Genomic DNA, 24,390 nt, shown 5'->3' with positions numbered 1-24,390 from the left:
TTTCTATCAAACAATGGTTGCTATGCAACCTGAGCAGCGTTTTGAAGGTTACTAATTTGGTAACTTGATGTAGAACCAGGACGGACACAAGATGCTCACCTATGATGCAGGACTGGCGTTTATTCACGTCGGTCTCGTTGCAAATACACCGGTAGCCACCGTAGGTGTTGGTGCACAGAGCAGGGTGGTCACACTTATACTCGTTACTACTACACTCATCCACGTCTGTAGGCAGGGAAACAGTCTTACTAACACTGTTATGCTTCTGCTAATAAAATACACAAAAATACACGCATAAATATCCAAATAATGACGTCAGAGTATGTATGTGTCGTCCATGCAACAGCGTTTATGCTAATGTCTTTAATGCTGAACTCCAGTTGAGTAGATTTTTTGTGTGATTAAAAGTTAAAAATAATATTTATTTATCTTGTACCATGTCTCCGTGCAGCTTTCCAGTTCATCGTCTGTCTTAAACAAGCTGTGTGCATATAAACCAACTTTCTTCTGATTAGCTTTCCCTCACAAACAGAAGGCTGGATGGGTGTGGCTTCTCTGCTTGCAGCTATATTAATGACATCTTACAGAAACAAGTGGGCTAAAACCTTTGAGAAACCTGGAATTTAGAGGAGTCTGAAGCCTGAACTCTTGCATGCTCTGACCTCATTACTTGAAACTTTGGCTGTGTTTATAATCGGCATCCACACTAGTAACAGCGCATATACAGATAAAAGATATTTTACCATTAACTTCTATGGCATGGATGCCATAGTGGCTGCTGATTCTGGTCAGGTAGTCTGTGATGTACCAGTGGGGGGTGTCACTGGACACTTTGATTCGATATTCGAGCACATCTGGTGTGAATCCCTGATTGATCTCGGTGATGTTATAATACTTGTTTGTAAAACCTTTGGTTAACATGTCATCCAACTGAGAGAAAAAAGAGATTATGATTGTAAACTACTGATAAACCTGTATTACTGTTACAGATGAACGTGTTACCACACATCTCTGATGTACAAACACACCTGTTGGATCCCACCAGCTGCGTTCTTTTTCCAGATCACAGAGACATTGAACATGTTATAGCCTGTCGGCAGAAAGAGCAGCTTTAAGCATCTTTGCTATAATAAACGCGGATGTTTTCCATAAAACACCAGAGGAACAGGTGAGCTGTGATGAAGCTACAGGGGAAACTATATGGTAGCGCTTACCTGGGGGATTAGGAGAGTCACCTGCAGAGAAACACATTAGCTGAGTTATAATAAACCAGCAGGTATGCTCTGCTGTAGAGCACAACTACAGTTTTTACATATGCAGAGACTACAGCAACTTCAATTTGTGCCTTTCTGAGTGTGGAGGTGATGGTATTACTCCATCACTTTTAAGAGAGTCAGTTTCATCAATAGGCTGTACATAAATGATGGAAGTAGGCACCATGAGTTAGAGCATATTTAGAAAGTGTCATGGTCATAATCCAGTTTTGGATTCCTGTTTTGATTCCTGAATTCAGCTGCACAGTGCAGTATGTAGAGCACTATATCTCTAAGATTAGGTTTAAAACTTTCCCTTTTGATAAACCATAGAGTTAGATCAGGTGACCCTGAATCCTCATTTAGTTACGCTGCAATATACCTATTCTGCTGGGGGTTTCCTCTTCATTCACCTCTTTTCTCTTGGTGTTTATATGTCACTATGCATTTAAACATTAGTTATTATTAATCTCTGACTCTCTTCAACAGTGAGTCTTTTACCCTATCTTCCGCTCTTCACCCTCAAACAGTCGCAGCAGATGGCCCCACCCCTCCCTGAGCCTGGTTCTTGTCACAAAATTAATATATTGTTAGTGCTTATTTAGTGCTTATTGTTACTTGCTTTTAATATAGTTTGCTTCCAGTCTAAAAGGGCCAACTCTGAGTAGAATCTGAGCCAAAAGTACTGACAGGAAACTGCATGCTTTTGCAGAGAACAGGAAGTTTTAGCGCAGAGCTGCACAGGCATATTAATAAACCAGATACAAAAAGCGGAACTAAGTAAACTGTGTGTCGGTGTGACGTAGTGCAGAAATACGGATTTAGCTGGCAAAGAATTCAGACCTGAGCGTGTGTGTTCGTGTGTTCAGGTCTCCATTTCCGGAAATGTAAAATAAAGATTATTTATTGAGCTTGACCACTCTGAGTTCAGTCTTTCTCTGTCGCCAAAAGAATTCAAAAGAACGGAATTTAATATTCTGCTGGAGGTTTCTTCCTGTTAAAAGGGAGTTTTTCCTTCCCACTGTCGCCAAAGTGCTTGCTCATAGGGGGTCATGTGATTGTTGGCCTTTTCTCTGTATGTATTATTGTAGGGTCTACCTTACAATATAAAGCGCCTTGAGGCAACAGTGTTGTGATTTGGCGCTGTATAAATAAAACTGAATTGAAGAGTTGAATTCCTTTAGCATGATCCAGCTGTCAGCAGCTTCAATATGAGTCGTATCAGCTGGCAAGAGGATGTTTGCACATCTGTACTATCCTTAGCCAAACAATCATTTTGTACCCAGCATTATAAAGTGACATGGTCTTTCTCATAGAGGGTTGTCTGAATGTTGGAGTTTTCTCTCGAATATTGTAGGGTTTTTACTTTACAATATAAAGCACCGTGGGGCAACTGCTGTTGTTTTGATTTGGCCCTATATAAATAAAACTGAATTGAACTGAATAGCAAATAGGTCCTGGATTTAAATCCTCTGTTGTATTTATTACATGTGGAGTTCACATGTTCTCGCAGGTATTCTAGCTTCCTCCTATGCACAGTCCAATGACATGTATGTCAGCTACATCTGTAGATGTGAATGTGAGCATGAATGCTTACTTGTCTCTTGTGATAGCCGACAGACTGGTGACCTCCCCTAGCTGGGATAGGTTCCAAGTAAAAGACGATAAATGGTTTGGATTCATTTGCTGTTTCAGGGTTGTTGAAGCTTTTTGAATCTAGTGTGTGTACATTTATTTGATTTCCTGCTGTAACTTTAGAGGTATTATAATAACTACAGTGGAAGCTATGTGTTGAACACCTGTTAAAGTTTCCACAGTTCAAAGAAAGTTTAAAACGGTCATCAAAAAGAGGAAGTACTCTTTGTCACTAACTAGTCATTAACCAACTCACTCGCTAAGTAAAAACTTCTCCATATGAAACTGGGTAAGACATAGAAAAACCTATTTAGTTTTTTATTTTTTCTTGAGACAATTTTTTCTTATAGGCTAAATAAGTGCATTGTGTCAGCCTCTACACTTATAAGTGTAAATATTAATATTAAATATAATGTCTGGGGCTTGCTATTTGTGCCAAAACTGTTTATTCCTCACATTACACAACTCACAAATTACACACCTGTCTAGAGCTACATGAGTATCCGCAAACTGTCATCTGACTCACTCTAATGCATTTATGGATATTTAGACTTTGACTGCCACAATAGTCCACTACATGTGAGGGTCAACATACCACATCCTTCATCATCCTTGGAGTTTTTATATCTGCAGATGCATTCATAGGTGCCAAGCTTGTTCTTACACTCATACTTGGCATTTTGACAGTTCAGAATGTCCATGCACTCGTCTTCATCTATAATACAGACACAAAGAATGAAGTGAAGACGTTTTAAAAAGCTGCGTTATTATTCATGCTCGAGTGCTGAGTGCTCACTACCTGTGCAGTTGTGTCCATCTCCGTTAAAGCCTTCCATACATGTGCAGGTGTAGCTCTGTTTTGTGCTGTTGCAATAAGCATATTTGTGGCAGGGGAAGGGAAAAGGAGGGATGCACATGTCTGGGAAAAGGAAGGTGCAGGGTGAAATTATGGGGTCAGTCATGGTGGTTTTTAGAAGGTGATAATGTGATGACAAGTAAAAAAAAAATCTACATACTACTTTCAAAGCACTTGTATCCTTTTTTCCCATTAGCAAAAGTATTATCAGGACATTCACCACAGGTGAACTGGCCAGACTCTGATCGGCACTGCACTCCTCGGAAGCAGGGCTCGCCTTGACATAAATCTGTAGTGTTCCCACAGAATTTCCCACTGAATCCCGTTGGACACAGACACCCCACCACCTGGAAGGTTAGGCACATTGTAGATCACACATAGCGTTCCTATTTCACCACAAAGCTGCCCTCTCCCTTTCAATAAACTAACTTTCTTCAGATTGGTTGCCCTTTCCTTAAGAAGGCCCAAACCACAGACTGTAAATAAAACACAGTTGTGGCCACTGTGAGGTTGCCCACTGGTTTCAGGACTGGACTGGACATTTTGAAGGAGGTATTTGGTCTTTTCAGGGGAAAAACAACCTAGAAGAGAATCAGCTAACTAGCGAGCAGGGTTAGCACGCTCCATAAAGTGTATGCCTCTATTGCACAGGTCAGTTAATAATGCTAAAAGGCATTAACAGCAGAAACATAGTTGAAGTGTCCAGTTGAGTGACTTAAGTTAGCAAAGGTATTAGCTACAGTCAGTGTTGCCAACTCCTCAGTAAGGAAAATTATTGGCTGTCCTAAAAGTCACTAGAAGTCGCTAAATGACGTCATCGCCTAATTTGCATAGTTGGTCATGCTAATGTAATTGTAACCTACGTTGTAGGAGAGAAAAATAACATCGTGGAAGAGACGTAAAGTGAGTAAAAAACATCCTAAATGCATTTAGAATTTATTTAGAACTACAAATTAAATTTATTTGAGCAATTATTGTTTTTTTAATGTCACAATTCCAACCCTGCTCCTTTATCCGGGCTTCCACCGGCAAAAGTTACCCGAAAAAGGCACTCTGGTGGAGTTACTTTGTGTGTGTGTGTGTGTGTGTTTATAAGCAGTTTTAAACCTTGTGATCCACAAAACAGCATAACAGTAAAAGAAGATCTGACTGCGTTACAGTCAGTGCGGGAGCAGCGGCTTCGCTCATGCGCAATTCATTTGCAGTTTGGACCCAATAGGTGTGAACATCTCCTGCCCTGATAGCAGCGGAGGGAGGACTATCCTCCGCCCGTGAGCGCTTTGGCACGGGCGAGGTGCCCACGGCAGCACCGCTGCTTGTTGAGAAGAGCGATACGCGCTTTCATGTCAAAAAGTCGTCATAAATAAGTCTCCAATAACACCAGAAAAAGTAGCCAGATTTGTCGCTAGTTGCTAAGGGGGTCTGAAAACTCACTAAATATAGTGACAAAGTCGCTAAGTTGGCAACACTGGCTACAGTTGCCTGTGTTGTGACACCTCCTAGTCAAAGAGTAGGAGGATATAAATACATATATTTTTGTTCTTTTAGGGATGATTAACATTCAGTATACTATGAGTTTTTGTCAGGGCTGCCACTACATCATCTTCAGTTACACCTGCTTATCGCTGTTCAAGGTTGACACTGGCACAAAGCTGCAATTTTGTAAACAGAAATCATGAATGCCATGACAAGAAATGCTGCAGTTAGATGAAAGTGTCAGCTCAACTGAGACAATAGAGCACCTGAAACTTTCCCTGCAGATGGTTTTCAGTGATGCTGTCATACTGGCACGTTCCTCCGTTGAGGCAGTTGCAGACACGCAGGATGGGAGTGAAGAGGGAGCTGCCCAGTTTGTCACTGACCTTGATGCTCAGCTGGACAGGCTGGGTGCTTAGAGGGGTCCAAGTCAGGTAGCCATTACCTGGACAGGAGAGAACACAAGAGGCTGTAAACACCTACATCACCGAAACAGCATTTCATATTTTTTCGTGTTTTGTGTATTTTGTGTCTTGTGCTTGTCACTCTCAGCATTACAGTCTACTGACTCAGCTCTGAAATGTCCCATCTGCTGACAGACTGCACTGCCGGCTACAGCGGCAGCCTCTCCATCCCTCTAACAAATGTCAACAGTAACATCATCTGTAACAGCAACAAATGGAGCTAGGTACGGAGAGTCTGAGTAGGTGTCTCACCGCTGTTGATCGAAGCTTGGGGAGGCCTGGGTAAGAGCAGCGAATAAGTGATGTTGTCTCTGTTGGCATCCTCAGCGATGATCTGAACGCTGACCTGGGATTTGACCTGAGAGCGGATCACTGTGGGCTGTGTCACTATGGGAGGCATGTTACCTGCCAGATCACAAAAACACTGTATCTAATTATTACAGGTCAGTGATAAAAATGCACCATTGTTTTTTAGAGACGAGTTCAGACAAGTTTACCTTTGATCAGGGCCAGATTTTGAAATTCTGTCTCAGCTTTCAGAGTCTCCTGGCCCAGTTCAGGAACACCGGTTGCTAGTGTGTCATGGACACATTGCTTGCTGCTTTTACAGGTTCTTGTCAGCTCTTCAATCTCAGCAGGACTGATGCTTTTCAGCAGGTTCTCAGTGGGGGTGACCACCAGTGAATTCATAGGAGTTAGAGAGGACAATAGGCTCTCTGGGCCTGGGACTGCCCCTAAACACACACACACACACACACACACGATTAAAATTATACTGCATCGTTTAAAAGTACACATACACAATTAAAATGAGCAAATTCTGTTTTATGCTTCATCTCCTGTTATCTTTGGGCCAGAAATGTTGATGTTAATGCAATACATCTCTTCAGTCTGTCATGAATTTACTAAATTCTACAACAAGCTGTTTCTGCTGCAGTGTTGTTTTGCTTATTAGCCAGCTAGCTGGCAAGCAAGGGGGAATATTGAGTCAGTCCACAAGAGATGTTAAGCATAAATCAGTTAAATTGTTTTAAAACTTGAAGTAAGTCCTCAGAAAAGTTTCTAGAACCCCTGCTCCAATAAATCTGAATCTGTAGATGTTTAGTATTAAGGATAATGCTTTAACAACAGAAACCTCAAAAGGGAACACAGCACAGCTCAAGAGTATAAATAAAAACAGTAACACAAGCTTAAGTCGTAGACTTTTGCCACCTAGTGGCAGCATAGCATTCATTTGGAGTTGTGCTTCAGACAAACTGATGAAATAAAATCAAATAAAAACACTCCTCTCAGAAATGATTTGTATTAAGCTAATTCTCAAAATGCCCCAACCTGTTTCTAAAAACAGCAATGATCCACTCACAGGACAAACCAAAGAGATGCAGTTTTTCCTCTGCAGGGGTGCTGACATCCGTCGAGCGAATGGCCTTGCCATCGGACATGAGGAAATCATCAGAGGGGTTGGCGCTCCAGAGGCCCATGAGACCCACGGTGCGGTTGAAGAAGGTCTCAGGAACCTCCACTAAGGCGCACAGCTGATTGCTACCCCCACTTCGCCACACCACCACGTGGAGGCCGTTGGCATACACAGCCATGCAGCGTTGCAGTTCAGTACAGCGCACTGCAAAGTTATTCTTACTGGCATGTACAAGACCTGAATGGACAGCAAACATATATGCATCATATAGTTAAGACTGTAATGTGTTGTTTATAATAGGTTTCAAATCTGTAATACTTCATACACGTGCCTAGGTTCAAATTTGATGATTTACTGTTATATAATTGTTACATAGTTTTTAAAAGGGATCTATTATTACTGCTTTTCCTCCTTTTTAGTCATGTATACACTGTTACAGTGATGGATGATTGTATTAAATGTGTTGACTTTGAATGAGCCTTATTTGGTCATCTCAGGCACACGGCTCAGGCTGCGATCACAGACTCCTCACCCACCAGCGGCATGCAAAGCTTCTCTAGTACACTTTAAGAATAAAAATATACACTTGATCCCCTTGAGATGTGTGTGGTGATTATTACCATCGGTGACTGGGACTTCAACGTCATCCACCAAAACTCGCAGTCTGCTGTCCTTCTCTGAACTCCTCCATTCAATCTGAAAATTTCAAATGTTTATCTGGAGCTTGGTTCATCCATGGAATATCAGCAGTATCATCTAATATCTATTTAAGCCTGCATGCATCTTGCAACAAAAGAAGCATAGGAAAATTGATTTCAGATAAATTCATTACTGCCTAAAGATTTTGACACTGAACCTCATGTACCTGCCACAACAGAGATGATCGCACATGTTCAGTCAAATTGATATAGATCTATTTGCAGCAGATTTCTACTATTTCATGGAAAATAAAGGAAGTGTAATCATCTGTTTACTTCCCGAAAGTTAGAGGATTACCGCCATGTGCATTTTATAATGAAGTGGAGATGATAAGTTTAGCTTAGAAAATCTCACTTAAGCTAAAAATCCATCTCCTGGGCTAACTCCCAGAAGTGAATATGTATGCTTTCCCAAATGGAACTATTCCTTTAGCGCACACAGACTTTCTCGCTCTTATCCTGACCTTGCCAATGCCTTGGTAGAAGGCAGCCATGCGCACCACCGCTGGGACTTCAGTGATCCTGTTTGCGTCTGGGTGTAGCCTGTCAATCTGTCCTTGCAGGGTGAAGATATTAGAGCCGGTGGCAGATGAGAGACGCAATATCACAAACTCTCCCAGGGCCTTGAAGGAGTACGTTCTCCCATCGAAGGTGATGAAATGGAGGCTGCCATACACCATTGCTGCATGGGGGGGGGGGGATTGAGAAATTAAAACGTTTTTCACATCTTACTGTCAGGGGCTGAGCCTGTGACCCAGCTTTTAGATTTTTTTTATGTTAGATTGCGATAATGTTAAGTTTTTGTGTTATTATTTAGTTAGGTTAGTTGAGTTTTATTCTAGTTTTTATTCATGTGTTTATGAGTCTTTTCCAGTCTTCTGTCTGTCTTGCCCATATGGAAAAGAAATAGAAAAAAAGACTTGGCTTACTTCATATAGTGAATCATATCAGGCTTATATGATTTACTCATGAAAGTGGCCACTTCCTCATTACTTTCATATACTGTTTTAGTAAGTATCCAAAACATACAAGTTTCATTTATATAATTTTTCAAGGGACCTTATATCTGTTTTCACTCTTGTATGCTTTTCATACAAGTTTCACACAAGAAACTTTATAAGATTTATGTATATCTTTTCCATATGGGCGTCCTCTATGTTTAACGTGTAGTTATGCCCGTGCTTTTGTCTTCCTCATCTGTTCCCATATGTCTCTCTTTTTGTTCTGTTTCCCCAGTGAGTCATGTGTTTGTGTTTCCATGTCTACTGTCAAGCTTGTGTTGTCACGTCTACATTCTATTATATTTCTGTTTTATTTTGAAAGTTCTAGGTTTTACTAGTTTGGGTTTTAGTTTCAGTTTTCGCCACTGTTCATTTTTTGCCTTTTGTATTCATGTTTTTCAGCAAAATAAACGACTCGCCTTTTGTTAAAGTTCATCCACTTGGGTCCACATCAAAAACACACCGGCTTCTCAGCCGTGACACTTACTTATACAGACAGATTGATATGTATTCGTTTTTCTTAAAATGGAGCAGCCGCTCACCTATACCCTGTGTCACCTTCTTGGATTGGGTGAAGCCGTCAGGTCTAGTCCAGCTGTAACCTTGACAGCGGTCCAGCGGCCTCTTGTCGAGGTAAAAGTGGCAAAGTGGAGACTCCATACAACACCATTGAAAGGGCAGGAGATCGTCATCTGAAGAGAGAAGTTTAATAAAATAACATAGTCGTGTTATTTCATCAAGCGGCCGTGACAAGTTTGTACATTACACTAATATGTTAGTTAGTAGTTATACTAGTTTTGTGGCTGATTTGACAAAAGAAAATGCCTGAATTACCAATATGTTTCTGTATGCTGTATCCAGAGAAGTAGCGCTCATTGTATCCAGCTAGCAGGGCACCATCAGGTTCATACACACACCTCTTCCCTGAGCCATATATATTGGACAGGACTGAGCGGAAGGTCTGCCCCTGTGCACTCCCCCACCGCTGACCCCTCAGCTTCACCACAGTTGGACTAGGCACAGATGTATCCTGCATAAATGACAGATCCTCCAGAACCTGGTTCCGTGTGCAGGGACAGGCAGGCAGCCCTTTTGTCCACTCATCAGGATCAGGCTCCATCACTGCCCACTCCTGGCACCTGAAGCCGGGATCTACGTCTGACCCCGTCGGTTCTGTCAAATCATAGACCAGCTGGCCTAAGTTCCCCATGGTTCCTTTCACTTGCTGAGGCCTGTATCTTCCCCCAGGGCCAAAGAGGTTTTCAGGAGGGACTGGGATTTCCTTGATAGACAGCTTTCCATTTGTGTAGCCGATAAGAGCATCGTGGTATTTTCTCTGACCTGGGCCCCATTTCATCTCCCCGTATCGCAGGAGGGCAAAGGAACGCGCTCCGTCTGTGGTCAGGATACACTGGAAAGTGTTGCTCTAAAAATAACAAACATTAACTTTAACTAACTCAACATGTTGCAACAATAAGTAAATCTAATGAATTCAATCACTTATTCAAAGTGGCTAATAAATGTGTGCTTTTGTTTTGATGTACTTTGCTTCTAGTATTGTCAGTACAAAAGAGCAACAAGAGCTTAGAGTGTGTAACAGTGTAAAAGTGAAAGTGAAAAGTGAAGACTGGTGGCAGCAGATATCACTGCACTCTGCATTCAAGTCCTTCAGGGCAACACAGCCCCAAGGTGGCACCAGAGCTAAATAAAACAGCATGTTCCAGGACTCAGGACTGAATGCCTTTCTTTCAGCTTACTGTTCAAAAGGCTCACGTTGCATAAAAGAATAACACGTAAATGAGGTCAATCTGACAAGTAACCAGTTACACTCCCTGCTCAATCAAACCTTTTACTGGCACTGGTACATAAGAGCTTTCAGGAACAGGTAGAGCCTGAATCAGAGGTTCAGATTATAAACTGGTCATTAACTTTTCCAGTAAACACTATGAATGTGAACATATTTAGCCCAGTATTATAGTAAAAAAAAACACACACACACACAAAAGCATGTTACTGCATTGTTGTGAGATGGAGTTTGGTAGTTTTGAAAATAGTATAATAAAGCAAAACTTTTACAAACATCATTAACATCAAAACCCACTTTTGCTCTTTTTATATTGCTTTCTTATGAAACTACTGATTATGACCATATGCAATGTTTGTGTGACATGTCCATATAAAATAAGAATGCAAGTGTTGGCTGACACTCACCTCTGAGAAGCTGACCTTCTGGAAGGAGACAGGCATCACATCGTCCCAGGTGATTTTGAGGATCCAGGCAGGGGTAAAAGCTGGCTTGTTTTTCAGGCGCTCAAATTTTGTTACTTCCTCAGCCGTACGATTAACCACTACCTGGGAGTAGACATCTGACACATTCCGTGTGTGGTATTCCTAACATTTAACAAGAAAGGGAGTATTAAAACAAAGCAAGTACACCATGGTGAGCTTGCTCTGTAAGCTGTATCTCTTTAAAAGAAAACTAGGTTGTTCTTTGTCTCGGTTTTACTTTATTGTTTCAACCAAACAAAATCATGTAAAATGAACTTCAAAAGTCATTTTGATCCTAGCTCAACAATGACATCTGATGGCATTGAACCTGATAGAGGAGCCGTCCATTCCCTTGAGTGAGGTCTGCATCATCCCAGAACACAGCTAACAAAGTCAAGTTCATGTGGTCAGGGAAACCACTGGCGAAAGGAGACGGGAGGAGATACTGCTCATTCTCAACAACAGATTGAAACTGGACAAGCCCATTATCAGAAAACTAAGAAAACAAAAGGAGAGACAATATCAGACACACATTAAAATACCAATCTTCTCCTATGAAACTCGATATTTATGGCAAATTTTACTGTATATTAATATGCTCTCCTCACTATATTTACTTCATTATAAAGAGCTGAGTGCAAGAACTCCCACTGCTGTAAACCTTTAAGTAAAATCTACATTATTTGCATATTTTGTGGCTAATACCCTGCTGCAATTAGTACATTGCATGTACAGTATGCGTAATGCGTAAGTAAGAAAATGTCATCCTCATTTCTGAAATGTGTTGTTTCTATTATATTACTGCATTTGCATCACGATTTAAACATTTCTCAATAGTTGCTGCTACTTTGCAGGAACATTCTACAACATTGTGATAAATTGGGCACTTTCGTTCTAGTATTTATAGATAATTGTAGTAAGAACTCACATAAATTCTGTCGTACAATTTCCCCATGAAGGGGAAGCCCATTGGTGGTGTGATATATGGAGAATTTCCATCTTCTGTGTCTATGTTTACTTCATTATCCCCGACATCATCTCCATAGGGAAACAGATTGCCCTCTGTGGGGGGAATAACAGAAAATTAATAAGTTACATATTAATGTGAACATATTAAAGTCATCAACTATGCAAATCAGTTTGCTGTAAACATGCACAATTATTGTTTTGATTGTTTATGTGTCATTAAAAGTAATCCAACTGAGCTTTACTGCTACCCTAACGTGCTGTGAGCTAGACTATTGTCCTTTTTGCTAATACAACATGCTGAAAACTTTCTTAAAGCATGCTCAATCATCCAGAAAAGACAGAAAGGTACATAAAGTTGATTCTTTTAATCTGAAGGTAGTGTTTGTCACTGATCCAAGTCTCCACTGAGGACTGAAGAAGTCACTTGGATGAGTGACGAAGTGTTTCTCCCACTGAAAACACTACGTTCAGCTAGCAGCCTAATCTACATTGTGTTAGATAAACATATTTAACCACCTCAGCGGTAATATAAGAAAGCACTTTGAATCCACAACCATCGACTGAAAACGTGTAAATAAAGGTAAGGTTTTCTTATTTCTTTGTTTTTTGTTTTCATTTTGTTTTCTCATTTTGCAGGAATGTTAGCTTAATCAGTAAGGCAACGCAGGTATACTAACAAACGCCTTTTTAATTACACAATATATTTTAATGAAGTTACATGAATACCCCTCAAATTAATTTCAAGAGGCTTAGCATTATTTGCAGGCTGTTTTTGAGAATTTGCAAATTTGACAGAAGGGCTAATAGATGCTTGTAGCACAGTGAAAACCTTTTGTTTGGATAATGCATAATTTGACCAAAAGAAAGTTTTGAGAACGTAAAATAAGAAAATATTCACATTTCAAACACAAACATCAGTGTATAATTATTAAGGTGATTAACTAAGACATAGCCAACCCGTCAAAGTTATCCTTCTGCATAATGTGCTGTTTCTCAGACAGGAGCAGGTATGAGACCCTGGTAGGTTAATACAGGACGATTCCCCACGACATGGATGGAGTGACGCACACTCGTTCAAGTCTGCACATCCTTCTTTTCCATGACCGTTGTCATTGGTGGGCTTCCAGCCCTGGTTGCACGAGCATTTAAAACCTCCTACATTGTTGATACATGTGGCAGCAGAGTGACAATTCCCATTCATGGCATTGCATTCATTAATATCCACACACAATGGCCCCAAACTCATAAACCCTGGCATACATATACAAACAAATGAGCCTGGGGTGTTGTGACAGTGAGCAAGAGGGTGGCATGGTTTACTCAAGGCAGCGCATTCATCCACATCTCTGCACCAGGAGCCGTTTCCATTGAAACCTGTTGGGCAGTGGCATGAAAAGGATCCGGGTGTGTTCAAACAACGTGCCACTGGGTGACAAGGTGAATCCTTGCATTCATCGGTGTCAACACATGCCAACTTCTCTTCATGATATCCCAATGGGCAAGAGCAGCTGTACGATCCAGGCAGGTTTTTGCAAACTTGGTCAAAGCGGCAGGCGTTGGTGTCTTTGCATTCATTAATATCCTCACAGCCTGAGCTAATGGTTTTGTACCCCGGAGAGCACTGACAGAGGAAGGACCCTATGGTGTTGTTACAAAATGAGTGCTCTGGACACTGGCTGTTTTCTGGTTCCTGACACTCATCCATGTCCTGACACTCAGTACCATTCAGTTTGAACCCTTCATTACAGGGGCAGTTGTAAGACCCGTGGATGTTGACGCATGTGGAATGGGGCTGGCACACTGAAGAGTTTGAGCACTCATCCACATCTACACATTCCGTATTGTTACTCCAGAATCCTTTGACACATTCACAGAAATATGAGCCAATAGCATTGACACATGTTCCATTGGTGCAAAGCTCCCCTAGTTCTTTGTTACTACATTCATCAATGTCCACACACAAGTTATCGACGCTGGAAAATCCTCTGTCGCAAGGACACAGGTAACTACCATTGGTGTTGATACACCTGCTATGTTCCGGACAGGTAATGTTATCTAGGCATTCATTGATCTCCTCGCAGACAGTGCTATTTCCTTGGTAACCTTCCCAGCATTTACAAAAAGAAGATCCAATTGTGTTTAAGCAGTTGGAAAATTTAGGACACAGAGTAAGGCCAAGTGAGCACTCGTCTATGTCCACACACAGAGTGCCATTCCTTGTAAATCCAGGGTCACAGGTACATTTGTAGCTCCCTTCTAGATTAGTACAGGTACTGTTGTCAGGGCAAGGGAAGTCACCCATCGCACATTCATCTATATCCAGACAGTGTGTCCCGTTGTCTTGAAAACCACTCCAACATGTGCAGATGAAGGAACCATTTGTGTTGAAACAGTTGGAGAAGGCAGGACAGATTTGATGCTGTAGTTTGCCACATTCATCCACATCCCAGCAGTCAGTTCCTGTTCCTTCATAACCATCTGCACACTGACAGTAGAAGGAACCCTCATGTGGAAGGCACTTGGCGAGTGGGTGGCAGTTGGCACTAGCGTTCAGGCAGGTTGTTTCATTCACACATGTGCCCTTGTTGTACTCCCGTCCCAAGATACATGAACAGGTGTACGATCCGGGAATGTTGCTACACGTCATGTTCTTGCTACAGGCTGTGACCAGCTGACATTCATCCACATCATCACACACAAAGCCATCACCCTGGTATCCATGCTTGCACTGGCAGCGGTAGGATCCGTTGGTGTTGAGGCATAAAGCTAAGGCGCTGCAGTTGTGTGGCAGGGTACTATTCTCCTGGCATTCGTTCACATCCTGACAGTCAAAGCCATTTCCCTCCATGCCAAGTGGGCAGACACAGGAGAATGATCCAGGTGTGTTAGTGCAGCTGACAGCTGGGTGGCATCCTTCGTTTTGGCCTTGGCACTCATCGAAGTCTATAATTTATCCAAAATGGGACAGTGTCAGCGAAACAGCTCCGAATGGTGCTAAAAAAAAGCTCAAAGAAAGTCCACTGATTGGTGCAAAAGAACCAATTTTTCCAATTGAAGGTTAAATGAGGATTTATTACTTACCAGAGCAGTTTTTTCCATCACCCGTAAAACCGCTGAGACAGAAACAGGAATGGCTGCCCACTGTGTTGACACACTTAGCAAATTCACTGCAATCCTGTTGACCTGTCTCACATTCGTTCACATCTACAAAGGTAACAGGAAATGAGGTGTAAGGTAGGGTAGAAAAAAAAGGAAAATAATATAGATTAAAAAAATTTTATATGCAAACTTTAATCTAGAAGTGAGATAAAATACATACAAGTTTAACCTCCTAAGACCCAAACTCTTCCATGGCATGCATTTTTAATTTCTCTTTGCTATTTGGGCTGATTGGGACCTGATGAATGTAAAAACAAAGAATTATGTGATTTTTTTAACCTGATTTTTGTTTCTGAGAAAAAGTAGATCCGCATATAAGGACGTTCGCTTTAAATTCCAATAGAAGAGTCCTTGTAAGTGTATATCAAGCCCTTGTAGAGCAAAATTTTTGTATTTTAGTCTAGACAACCCAAAATGTGATTCCACATTGGAAGCCAGGTCCTAGGAGGTTAAAACAAATATTAGGAAATGAATACTATAAATGAAGTAACTCATTATTCTGGATCCAGGAAGAGCGGGTGGTTTGTTAATCAGTATTAAGCTTGGTTTCTTAAACAGTTTGAATAAAAAGCCCAATCAAACCATATATGAGAGATACGCATTTATATTATTGAGAATTTTGTTTTTTTAACTTTATAATAAAGTGCTAAACATGCCTTGACAGAGTAATTGTGAGACATATGAAAAGTTTGTTTTACCGACACACTGAGTTCCATTGAGAGTGTAGCCCTGTTTGCAGGTGCAGGAAAATGATCCTGGGATATTTTTACACTCCATTTCATTTTGAGGACAAACATTTTCCCTCTGGCACTCGTCTATGTCGGAGCAAGTGAGTCCATTGCCCGTGTAGCCCAGGTCACAAACGCACTGGTATCCAGTTGGTGAACGGTGGCACAGGCCGCGACTGTGGCACGCAGGGTCACACAGTGGGCTGGGTGGCACACAAGTGTTATTAAAGGCCACTGTACCATTCAAACATGAGCAGACGTGAGAACCGGCCGAGTTGATACATGTTGAGAAAGCGGAGCAGGTTGTATTAGAGATGGAGCATTCGTCCACGTCCTGACAGAAGAAGCCATCGCCCCTGAAACCCTCCTGACAAGTGCATAAGAAGTTCCCTATTAGGTTAGTGCAGTTTGCTCGTGCGTGGCATATATCCTTCTGAGAACACTCGTCTGCATCCACGCACTGAGTGCCGTTTGCTACAAAGCCACTCTTGCAGGTGCAGGTGTATGAGCCTTGCGTGTTGATACACGTGGCATGGACATGACATGGGTTGTCTTTACACTCATCAATATCGATGCAATTCATGTTGCTACCAGGGCGGTAGTACCCAACCCGGCATGGGCACTGGTACGCCCCATCGGTGTTATTGCACTCTTCATTCATGCCACAGGGATTCTTCAATTCCTTGCACTCATTTATATCCTGGCAAAGAGTACGGTTAATCAAGACGTGGCCAGGCTGACACAGGCATGAAAAGGATCCCTGATTGTTGACACATGTAGCTTTGTTTCTGCAACCTCCGTTATCCACCAAACACTCATTTATATCCCTGCATTGCTGTATCCCATCTCCAGAATAACCCACCTGACAAGTACAGTTGTAGGAGCCTGGAAGGTTAATGCACAGAGCACTGGTGTGGCACTGCTTAGCCTGCGAGCATTCATCTACATCCTCACAGGTAAAACCGTCGCCCCTGTATCCCTCCATGCACTGACAAGAGAAGGACCCAGGTGAATTCGTGCAGGTTGCGTAGGGGCTGCAGCGGCCGGGCACGCACTCATCCACGTCAATGCACTGGGAGTTATTAAAGATAAAGCCGCGGCCACAGTCACAGTAGTACGAGCCACCAGTGTTCACACAGGTAGTGGTAGAAGGACAGATGTTAGTTCTTTCACACTCATTTATGTCGTTACACTGTCTTCCGTTTCCAAGAAAACCAACTGGACAAGAGCACTCATAACTGCCCATCCTGTTGATGCACACCGCCCTGGGGTCACATTCATTGTTTCCATTGCATTCGTTTATGTCTACGCATGTCAGCCCATTTCCAGCAAAGCCACTTTTGCAAGTACACATGTATGACCCTAAGCTGTTTTCACAATCTGCAAAATGGCTGCAAGTGCTAGCGGCACATTCATCGATGTCCACACAATTCTTTCCAATATTTTCAAAGCCAGGGCTGCATACGCAACTGTAGGATCCAGGCAGGTTTCTACAACCTCTGTAGCCACGTCCAGAAGGACACACGTTTGGAATCTCTGAGCATTCATCTACATCCAGACATAGGTACTTTCCATTGCCCTTATAACCAGGATTACAGGTACAGACGTGAGACCCTGGGGTGTTGGTGCAGGTGGCGTTCCAATGGCAAATATTCGGTGTTGTGCATTCATTAATATCAGTACACTGAAAGCCGCTACCACTAAAGCCACTTTTACACTGGCATTTTCGTCCTCCCTCAAAGTTAGTACAGAGGGCATATTCATGGCAACCCCCGTTGTCTCTTTGACACTCATCTACGTCCTCGCAGGTTGTACCATCTCCAGTGTATCCACTGCGGCAGACACAGTTATAGCTGCCTAAGGTATTGGTACAGTCTGCCTGTTTGTGGCAGTTGTTCAGGCCACTGCCACATTCGTCGATGTCGCTGCACGTCAGACCATCGCCCTGGTAGCCCATTCTACACGCACAGGTAAAGGTGTTACTGATCCTTATACAGTCAGCGTTGGGGTCACAATTGCTGCCTGCTTCCTCACAGTCCCTCAGATCAACTGAAAAGACATAAAGACAAGAAATGAGCTTGAAAGAAGATGCACCTGATCATGTGTCACCTGAAGGTATTATGCAGAAGTCTGATACCTGCACCACAGTAATCCAGCACTGCAAATAGACTGAACAGCCACAGAAGTGAAAACCTGTGAAGGAAATGAATGAATGAAAAGAAAATTATGGGAACTGCCCATAACTATTTAAAGTAGCATATGCAACAATATACTTTTTCTAGAAACATTGTAGGCATTCTGTACTCTTCTTGGACAATGGATAAACAAGAAGAGTTCATACAAAGGTATACAAAGGTAAGGAGAGAGGAATTTCATCCAACTTAGACTTTTTATAGCTCTCTAAGTACAGATAAACACCCATGTTATACCCCAGTGGCCTCAGTTTCTACGTTATGTAGAGTGAGGTGAAATGTCATCCAGGTTTGTTTGTCAAGCTTTGGTGTGTAACTAGGCTTTTGTAACCAGAGAGCATGTGTTACCTTTTTTACTCTACTTACAGGCCTACTTTCATCACTCATCATCATTGTTATGGTCGATTTAACACAAATAAACCTATGGGGTTATCTTGAGTCACCATCTAAGTAGGACTGTCGTTTGCAATAAGAAAAAACATGTTTTTGTTGAGTTCCTAAAAATATACTATGGCTACATCATACCATAAAATTAGATCTCCTATAGTTAACGCATTCACTTAATAAAAGAAGTGTCAAAGTAATCGTAACACTTTCTAAGACATAGCATGCCTAAATATTCCAACCTGGTTTTACCATAAATGAAGACATTGAGTTTTATATTTAAAGCAAATATTTCCTTTCACCTAAAAATAAACGCCCCAAACCCGATTAAAGGTCTTTGTGTGATTAATTTGTCTTTTGTCTGAAAAGGAGAAATAGATTTTGTGGACTTGTAAGATCTGGCAGTTATTTGGCTTCTGAAAAAATGTCATGTGCTGCACAAACTGGGTGATGGTATTAAAGATCAAAAAGCAAAAATCATTTCTGTTGATGACGTTATAATTTTCGGCATTATGATGACAAAATTTTCAGTTTTTTGTTGACTTCAGAGAAGTAATAAGAAATTAAGGTAATTACAATGCTCTGCTCTGATAATCCAGATTTACAAAATGAAAAAAGTGAAGCACTTTTATTATTTATTCATTTGTTTTTTGGGGTTTTTTTTAGGTTCTTTTTTAATTTACCTGACCTGTTCATCCTCTTTGTGTTGTAAACTGAAAGAAACACAGTTCGCCATTCCACTGCCATATTTTCTACTTCCTTTGCATGATTAAAGGTTAAAAGTAATTACAGCTGACAGCTATAGCATTTGTAATGGATTTTGGATACCAGTTTTTGGGGATTTAAAAGTACTATTTTCCAATATATAAGACAACTTTTTAAAATTTATTTGGACACACAAAATTAGAACCGGTTTTTATAACCTTTGTTATATGTTTTTTTTTAATCTACTCACTTGCACTTATCACCGATTGCTCAGCAGCTGGGTAGTTGTATTTGTGGCATTCCAAACACTGGTATTAACACCACGGAATATTGATTTTACACATTAAAGGAAGTCAAGTAAAGGAAGTCTGCTGTTTTTTTGTTTTGTTGTAATGCATGTTACTATGTAACACTATGTAACATGCATTACATAGTAAAATCAATATTCCTGTGTCTTTATGTCTTGAGCAATTGAAAATGCCGTATTAATGTGAGTGGAGAGGACAACCTCATTACAAGCTAAATACCTGGAACTCTCCTTAAGTTGCATTAAAACTGGGCGAGGCTGCTGAATGAGAGTTCAAATGTCTCCATTATTCAAAAAAAGGTGATCAGGACTGTGCAACCCTCATAAAATAGTTAAAATGTGTTTTTCTCATCTCTTCTTTACTTTAAAAACATTTTTTAACTTTGATAAATTGCAACGCCGATAAAATGGCAAATAGCTAACACTGGCAGGCAATATTGTCAGCCGGTATTATTTGCTGATTGGTTGAGGTCTAAAAAACCTCCTTAATTACTGGGCCTTGGTGCAGATCATATTTATTACTTCTAGGCTGGACTACTGTAATTCATTATTATCAGGAAGTCCTAAAAACTCCCTGCAAAGCCTTCAGTTTATCCAAAATGCTGCAGCAAGAGTACTGACAGGGACTAGAAGGAGAGAGCATATTTCTCCTGTTTTGGCTTCCCTTCATTGGCTTCCTGTTAAATCCAGAATTGAATTCAAAATCCTGCTCCTCACATACAAGGTCTTAAATAATCAGGCCCCATCTTATCTTAATGACCTTGTAGTACCATATCACCCCATTAGAGCACTTCGCTCTCACACTGCAGGCTTATTTGTTGTTCCCAGAGTATTTAAAAGTAGAATGGGAGGCAGAGCCTTCAGTTTTCAGGCCCCTCTTCTGTGGAACCTGTCATGGGTCTGAGTCTGTGACCCAGGGATCATGTGTTATTTTTGAGTTGAATGAATATTATGAGTTTTATTTGTCTTTCTTAATCATTTATGGTTGTGGTGCGATCTGCTCCTGGTTCCTCGTTTCCCTGTGTGTTGTTATGTCAGCTTTGCTGCCCCACCAGGCCTGCAGAGTCCCTGCCTTGGAGCCAGCCACACCTGTGATAATCACTCACCTGTTGCTGATCTGCCTAATCAAGGAGCTCTACTCAGCGCAGGATAATTAATCTAGAAATACAGTTAGTGCTCAGCTCGTATAATCGTGTTTTCAGTTACTCTCTTGTTGGAATAGTTGATGTGTTTTGTCTGTCGGTGGATGGGACGGCACTCATCGTGGCATCTCTTGTTTCCAGGGTGATTACGCAAACGTGTGGAGGGAGCAGCACACTGTTGAACACAGCACCGAGGAGGACGAAACACTACCACGCATCACAGAGAGGAATCACAGCACGGGGAATTGGGAGAGCACACACTGTGGATTGCTGGCACTGTTTTCTCTGTAAATAAACACACTTTCTCCATTCTAAAAGTCCAGCGTTTGGCTTCTCCTTCAGCCAACCTTGACAGAATCAGCTTCCAGTTTGGATTCGGGAGACAGAAACTATCTCTACTTTTAAGATTAGGCTTAAAACTTTCCTTTTTGCTAAAGCATATAGTTAGGGCTGGATCAGGTGACCCTGAATCCTCCCTTAGTTATGCTGCAATAGGCATAGGCTGCCGGGGATTCCCATGATGCACTGAGTTTTTCCCTTTCAGTCACCTTTCTCTCTCAACATGTGTTAATAGACCTCTCTGCATTGAATCATACTTATTATTAATCTCTCGCTCTCTTCCACAGCATGTCTTTATCCTGTTTTCCTTCTCTCACCCCAACCGGTCGCAGCAGATGGCCCCGCCCCTCACTGAGCCTGGTTCTGCCGGAGGTTTCTTCCTGTTAAAAGGGAGTTTTTCCTTCTCACTGTCACCAAAGTGCTTGCTAATAGGGGGTCATATGATTGTTGGGTTTTCTCTGTATCTATTATTATAGGGTCTACTGTACAATATAGGCGACTGTCGTTGTGATTTGACGCTATATAAACAAAACTGAATTGAATTGGATTGAATTGAATTAGAGGTATCTCCTATCACTGATAGTATACAAATCCAAAAATGGAAAAAGTATTAGTGTTTTAAACACACTAATTTCTTGTTTTTTCAGCTCACATAAATTGGTTGTGAATACAGTTGCTCAGGTTTTCAGTATTTGAAACTTTGACCTTTTTAATATGAACACCTATCACAGGAAACATAAGTATTGGCTCCTTTTACATATATAACTACAGTTGATAAATTAAACTCAGCGTTTCAACTGTGAGTTAGTTTTGAGGTGAGGGCTTCGGTTTAAAATCTTCTTGGCATAATGTCAAAGCATTTTTATGGGAAATGACTCTGAGTACAGTTGAGCTAAATTATGAGAATAATACCAACAATCCCGTTTCTTCGGCTCAGATTACCATCTAAATGTTAAGACTGTCTCCAGGGCATGCAACACTATTGTCTGTGTCTCAGGAGAAGGTTCTGGATGGACAGTCAGTACTGAGGCTGACTCCAGTTACATCAATATGGGCACGCCTAGTGTAAATCATATTAATCTTCTTTAAGGGGGAGTCCTGCTTTAGCAAATGACAAATAAGAAGTCCATTGCCACGAACGCTCTTAGTCTTGCTAAAACTTTATGTCCTCTGATTTTTTAATTGGTCTGCTCTTCCGTACTCTACACTTTCTGTGAGTAAAAAGGTTGGACCATTTAAAAAAAATACCAGTCTCATGTCAAGCTGTACTTGATTAGCTTAGCACAGCACAAAGACTCTAAACATGGAAACAGATATTCCCTACACAGCCCAAAGTAAAAGAGACAGGCTTGTGAACATATTATCATAACATCTTAACATATATCTTCTTTATTTAGCTGCAAAAAGAAAAAGTAAACAAAATAAGTGACAGCCTTCTAAGAAATAGTGCAACATATAAGCCTCTGTGAAAGCCAGAGGTGGAAAAAATGCATACAGAAAGTAAAGATATTTAAGCTGAAGTGTAGGAAGTAAAAGTAAAATTACCTAAAGATAAATACTCAAGTAAAGCACATAGTTAAGTACAGTAATGTAGAATTTGTACTTCCTACCTCTATAAAATCCTCTATTTTATTTAAAAATCTTTAATTTTTTAAATAAAGTTTAAAAAATAAAGTTTTTAAACTTTATTTGCTCCCAGATTGTAAAAATGATGCAAAATGTATTCATGAATTTAATTCATGCTAAAAGCCGGCTTTGTAAAAGGTTATAGAGCGACCCTTCTCACCCCTCCTGGTATTTAACAACTACCTGTAGCTTTAGCTGGTTTGTATTGCTAATGTGCCGATTACAGGGGATTACTGGAGTCCACAGGGGGAAAAAACATTTTCTGAGCAGCATTTCTTTATTGTGTAGAAGAAAAAGTCTTGAAATTGCACTTTTGTTTTATATTAAAGGGGATTAAATGCATTTTGCTGGTTCGGCCCACTTAAGATTAAAGTGGGCTGGATGTGAACCTCGACGCAAAATGACTTTGACAGCAGGTCACAGTTAACATACACTTGTATTTGCCAAAGTATGTCACAAACTGATCCATGTAACGAGGCATTATCAGTCCAGTGAAGCTTCCGTGCTTTATTTCTATTCAAGCTGACATTATTTTTCAATAAAAAACGCAATAACGATTATTTTTACGTTACCTTTACACGTGAGGCTGGGTGACTCTAAGTCATGACAGTGCCTTGCCCCCAAAAAAAGAATAAAATAAGAGCAGAATAAAGTAGTGGAGCTCCTTCCTCACCTCATATTTCTGAGTCCGCTGGTCCTGTTTAAGTCTGAAATGGGGTAGAGAGTGTGGGCTTGCCACCTCCAGATCCTTCTCTTTCTCTGCTCTTTCATCACAAGGTAAAACTTTATTTCTCGAGCAGCTTCTGTCGCTTTCTTCTCCTCCAACTCTACCTGGATTTCTCCACCCCTCTGGGTACAATAGCCCATCGCATCATACTGTCCACTGCCTTGACATCTTAAACCTCTGGGAAGGGGAACACCCATGTTGCCCTGATGTATCAGTTCATACACAATAAGTCGAACAGACCCAGAGGCCCTGGCTTGTCCTCTCTATTGCAGACAAAAGATGGCATAATTATTTCTATTCACCTGTTCAGCACAGGTGAAAGAGATCTGAAGCCTTCTAGTGACATCTTAGAGGTTTTATTGTGTTGCTCAGAAAAAATCCATTTAAATATTTTCTTATTTACATATTTTTGAATTCTGGATCCTGGAATTCTTACATCAAAACAAGGAAAAGATGAGGAAAAGACAGTTGAGCTAGTCCCCGAATCAGAGTTTGCAAGCCTGGATTTTTTGCTGTTACGCTCTTCTTCATCTACATCTTCTTTTCTGGACCTTTTCGTGGATCCACCAGGCAGCGGTTCTTCTTCTGTTACCTGCTGATTGATGTCCTCATCAGCAATATTACCAACATGAGGACAGCCCTCGCTATCAGTGTCACAAGCAGAGATGAAGTCAGAGTCATCATCAGAAAACTCCTCGCTCCATCTGATTCTTTTGTTTGGTTCCACATCTTCATCATCCATCTCTCTAGACCTCCTCCTGGATACAGCTGGCTGAGGATCCTCTTCTGGGATGTACTGGTGAACATCCACACAGTCTTCAAATGCCTCATCAGAATCATCACTTTCAATGCCAACAACAACAACAGCATTTTGCTAGTTTTGCTGACTCTCAACATCAGCAAAACTAGAGAGATGATAGTGGACTACCGGAAACGACCAGTCAGAGAACACCAGCCCATCCACATCAACGGTGTCAAGGTCGAAAGGGTCAGCAGCTTCAAGTTCCTTGGAGTCAACATCACTGAGGACTTCTCCTGGACCCT

The 24,390-nt window shown here is 41.2% G+C and overlaps 1 protein-coding gene across 1 annotated transcript in view; it reads right to left on the bottom strand.

Annotated features, from left to right (window-relative positions):
* The window catches only part of LOC146374541 (uncharacterized), a 31,274-nt gene extending 7,731 nt beyond the window's left edge, over nucleotides 1-23,543 (bottom strand). Inside the window, exons 1-23 of the mRNA XM_084949204.1 lie at nucleotides 23,293-23,543; nucleotides 18,062-18,117; nucleotides 15,895-17,973; nucleotides 15,119-15,241; nucleotides 12,995-14,980; nucleotides 11,997-12,130; nucleotides 11,397-11,564; nucleotides 11,012-11,191; nucleotides 9,635-10,226; nucleotides 9,343-9,492; nucleotides 8,264-8,481; nucleotides 7,722-7,797; nucleotides 7,048-7,338; nucleotides 6,182-6,418; nucleotides 5,937-6,089; nucleotides 5,487-5,665; nucleotides 3,905-4,091; nucleotides 3,688-3,807; nucleotides 3,484-3,603; nucleotides 1,215-1,235; nucleotides 1,029-1,090; nucleotides 744-930; nucleotides 100-225 (exon numbers count right to left, since the gene is read on the bottom strand). Of these exons, the coding sequence (XP_084805330.1) occupies nucleotides 100-225; nucleotides 744-930; nucleotides 1,029-1,090; nucleotides 1,215-1,235; nucleotides 3,484-3,603; nucleotides 3,688-3,807; nucleotides 3,905-4,091; nucleotides 5,487-5,665; nucleotides 5,937-6,089; nucleotides 6,182-6,418; nucleotides 7,048-7,338; nucleotides 7,722-7,797; nucleotides 8,264-8,481; nucleotides 9,343-9,492; nucleotides 9,635-10,226; nucleotides 11,012-11,191; nucleotides 11,397-11,564; nucleotides 11,997-12,130; nucleotides 12,995-14,980; nucleotides 15,119-15,241; nucleotides 15,895-17,973; nucleotides 18,062-18,117; nucleotides 23,293-23,543 (7,696 nt within the window). The remainder of the gene's footprint in view (nucleotides 1-99; nucleotides 226-743; nucleotides 931-1,028; nucleotides 1,091-1,214; nucleotides 1,236-3,483; nucleotides 3,604-3,687; nucleotides 3,808-3,904; nucleotides 4,092-5,486; nucleotides 5,666-5,936; nucleotides 6,090-6,181; nucleotides 6,419-7,047; nucleotides 7,339-7,721; nucleotides 7,798-8,263; nucleotides 8,482-9,342; nucleotides 9,493-9,634; nucleotides 10,227-11,011; nucleotides 11,192-11,396; nucleotides 11,565-11,996; nucleotides 12,131-12,994; nucleotides 14,981-15,118; nucleotides 15,242-15,894; nucleotides 17,974-18,061; nucleotides 18,118-23,292) is intronic.
* Between the last annotated feature and the right edge of the window lie 847 nt (nucleotides 23,544-24,390).

The sequence above is a fragment of the Perissodus microlepis genome, chromosome 13 (genome assembly GCF_051167445.1).
Source record: "Perissodus microlepis isolate ML-2025 ecotype Zambia chromosome 13, ASM5116744v1, whole genome shotgun sequence".
Taxonomy (NCBI): Eukaryota; Metazoa; Chordata; class Actinopteri; order Cichliformes; family Cichlidae; genus Perissodus; species Perissodus microlepis.
This window is presented reverse-complemented; position numbering and strand designations above follow the sequence as displayed.